The sequence below is a fragment of the Silene latifolia genome, chromosome 3 (genome assembly GCF_048544455.1).
Source record: "Silene latifolia isolate original U9 population chromosome 3, ASM4854445v1, whole genome shotgun sequence".
NCBI lineage: Eukaryota > Viridiplantae > Streptophyta > Magnoliopsida > Caryophyllales > Caryophyllaceae > Silene > Silene latifolia.
The window spans coordinates 134,378,971-134,382,304 of record NC_133528.1 but is presented as its reverse complement, the minus strand read 5'-3'; the positions used below and the strand labels follow the sequence as shown (position 1 = coordinate 134,382,304).

The following is a 3,334-nucleotide window of genomic DNA, read 5'->3' as shown; positions in this document are numbered from 1 at the left end:
AAGCACCCGGACAGAAAGTTTTCATGCTAGCAATGACTGATTACTTCTCCAAATGGATAGAAGCTGAATCATACAGGCAAGTCAAGGAGAAAGATGTCATAGCATTCATCAAACATAATATCATATGTAGATATGGCATCCCCTCTGAAATAGTATGCGACAATGGCACACAATTTGTGGGAAAAAGAACAGCAGCCTTCTGTGCTCAATGGAACATCAATCTGGTAACATCCACGCCAGGATATCCAAAAGCCAACGGTCAAGCTGAATCCAGTAACAAAGTGGTGATCAGCTGTATAAAGAAAAAGCTGGAAAGAAGAAAAGGTAGATGGGCTGAAGAGCTCCCCCTGGTCCTTTGGGCTGACAGAACCACGCCTAAAACATCCACTGGCCAAACCCCCTATTCCTTGGTCTATGGATGTGAAGCAGTAATTCCGGCTGAGGTGGACATTCCATCAGCCAGGTGTAGCCTAAACACAACAACAAACAACATACCTCTAATGGAGGATAGCCTGGACTTAACGGAGGAGCTAAGAGATGCAGCAAGCATCAGATTAGCAGCATACCAGCAAAGAGTTGCGAGAAGCTACAACAAAACTCAAAAGCCAGGGTATTCAGGGTAGGAGACCTCGTTCTCAGGAAAGTTTTCCAAAACACAAAAGAAAAGAATGCTGGCAAATTGGCCCCAACCTGGGAAGGCCCCTATCTGATTGATTCAATTGTTGGCCAGGGAGCTTATAGACTACAAACCCTGGACGGCGAAATGATCCCGAGAGCCTGGAATATTACACATTTAAAACTATTTCACATATAGAATATATCGCACAATCCAGGTATAACTTTTTACTTCAAATACTTCTTGCCTGGAACCTACATGTATGATACTTGCAATTACATGAATAAATGCCGTATATGATTTCTTCAATTTATATGTCCAAACACTTATTTATATTCTCATATTCATTTAGCGAAATCTTCAACACTTGTTTTACATATTGCATTTTAATTAAAACAAATCTCAAAGATTGGGGGCCACCCCCACCAAATATCCAACTGATACCCAAAATTCAGTTGCAAAATAGGCCTTTAAATCGAGCTCAACATACAAGCCCTAAAAATCTATTCCTGAATTGTATGACATAGGTGGGTCATAAGCCCTCCAGGCATGTGCAACAACCCCACCCATAACACATCAAATCGCTGATCGATCGAATAATCGCCGGCTGATCGATCGAATAATCGCCTGATCGATCAAATAATCGCTTTGATCGATCGAATAATCGCCTTTGATCCGGTCAAAAATCGCTCGATCGATCGAATAATCGCCGAGATCCAAGACATATCCAACATCAATACCTTATCAAAACACAAAAAGAAACAAAACAAAGACCAAATATTTATTCACCCAAAATACTGGTCCCACCTAATAACCATCCATCCTGGGACATTCCCCCTGGATGGGCCAAAAAATTCCTTAAAACTCTAAAAATTCATTCCAGGGACATTCCCCCTGGATAGACCAAAACCCAAAAGAAAAAACTAAGTTATTTTTGAGCCAGTAACCGACTCACAACCATCCACCATCTCCTGATCACCAGACTTTGCCTTGGAAGGAGGGGAATCCACTTCTTCTTCTTGACCCATGTTGGCCAAATCAGGATACTGAGCATCCAGAGCTGTCTCATCTCGGTCCGGATTCCAATCAGCCCGATCAGATTCTGGATCCCTCATAGCATCAACCCGACCTTTTCCGAAGAAGTACTGAGCTGCATCAGCCAACCTCGCCTCCACTAACTCCTTTTCAAAGAAGCAAGCTCTTCATTCTTTTTCAACGATCCCGCATTGCCTCGCTTCTCGCCTCCAACTCCAGCCTGACACCTTCTCGGCATTTTTCGCACCACCTCACAAACTATAGCAGCCCCTGGTTGACTCCTTAGCTGCCGCCAACCGAGATTGAGCACCACTTCATTACCCCCGGATGAGTGCGTCACGGTTTAGCCTATCCAGCTTTTCCTCCAAACTCGTAACCTTGGCACAGGCGTCCCTAAGCCGACAAGCGTGCTGACCCAAAGATCCAACCCCTGCGTACATACAAAATCAATTAGGCAAATACAAGGTAAAACAAAAAGCATATAAACTATAAAAAACAGATCCCTCTACAACTAACCTCTCTAGCCTGGGAAGCGAGTTCAGCAGCCCTTGTTACAAGAGAAGTCAGAATAGAAACCACCCTGGTAGACGAATCAAGGGTACTAGTAGACAACAGTTGATCGCTCATCCTTGCAGAAAACTCATCTATCCGGGCCCGGGCATCATCCATGTCATCAATCCTAGCAGGCACCTGCCTTATACTCCTGAGAGGCTGAGCTTGAATAGGCTCTTTGTCCCCCTCTTCCTCTTCCAAGATCACATCTTCCCTCTTCCTTTTTTGAGCCTGGACGACCTCAGGCGACACTATCCTGGGCGGATCTTGAGGAGGCTGGACATCAGAAATTAGGATATCCAAAGTCTTGTCACTCCCACTAGTTTCCTGGCTCTTGGACTGCTCAGCAATCCTAGCCACCCCAGCCTTCAAATCCTTTGCAGAAAAGCTAGCCAGCCTAGCAGAAGATCTAAACACTGGATATAAAAAATATATATACGTAAATATTAAACCAAAAAGTGACAGAAAGACAACAGCCAACATAAAAGCAAGTAGAAGGCATACAGGAAAGAGCAGTAGAGCTAGGCTTGCCTTTGGGTACTTTAACCCCAGTCAGCTTGGTCTTCATATACCGGGGCAACAATTCCCTGCCCAAGCAGGCTGGCCAGGTCCTCTCTTCCTCAGGAATGGCAAGGAAAGCATCTATCCTTGCAATAGCCTCTTCATCCAGAGGATCGTGATTCCAATCAGGAGCTACAAACATTACAGAAACAAAATATACAGGTAAGATTTATATACCTCACTCTCACTCAATATAACTGCAAAATAAGAATACAGGAAACCTACCACTCTCCAAATTAGGATATCTCAGGTAATCAAAGCCTGATCCCAGAGTCTCAGTCCGGATAAACAGGAAAGTCTTTGCCCAACTCTTGTCGTCTCCAGAATCCAGGTTAGTAATTAATGGAGTCATCTTTGACTTAATTCTCAAATTAAAACGACCAACAGAAGGATTTTTAAAATGATATAATGCCTTAATATCATTAAGAGTAATCACAAGATTGTGTTTAGCACATAAATTTTCTATGGAATGAACAAGTTTCCAAACCATCGGCATAATTTGAAAAGGTGACACTTCCATAGCACGGATGGTGTCAATCATTAAGGGAGTAAAAGGTAACTTACAGCCTG

At 43.3% G+C, this 3,334-nt stretch overlaps 1 protein-coding gene across 1 annotated transcript; it reads right to left on the bottom strand.

Moving 5' to 3' along the window:
- Positions 1 to 1,401: 1,401 nt before the first annotated feature.
- LOC141649740 (uncharacterized) lies at positions 1,402 to 2,932 on the bottom strand. Its single transcript, XM_074458421.1, has 5 exons — positions 2,708 to 2,932; positions 2,168 to 2,619; positions 2,022 to 2,081; positions 1,664 to 1,797; positions 1,402 to 1,453 (listed from the first exon to the last, which is right to left on the bottom strand). The coding sequence occupies exons 1-5, from the start codon at positions 2,904 to 2,906 to the stop codon at positions 1,402 to 1,404; spliced, it is 897 nt and encodes a 298-aa protein (XP_074314522.1). The 5' UTR covers positions 2,907 to 2,932.
- Between the last annotated feature and the right edge of the window lie 402 nt (positions 2,933 to 3,334).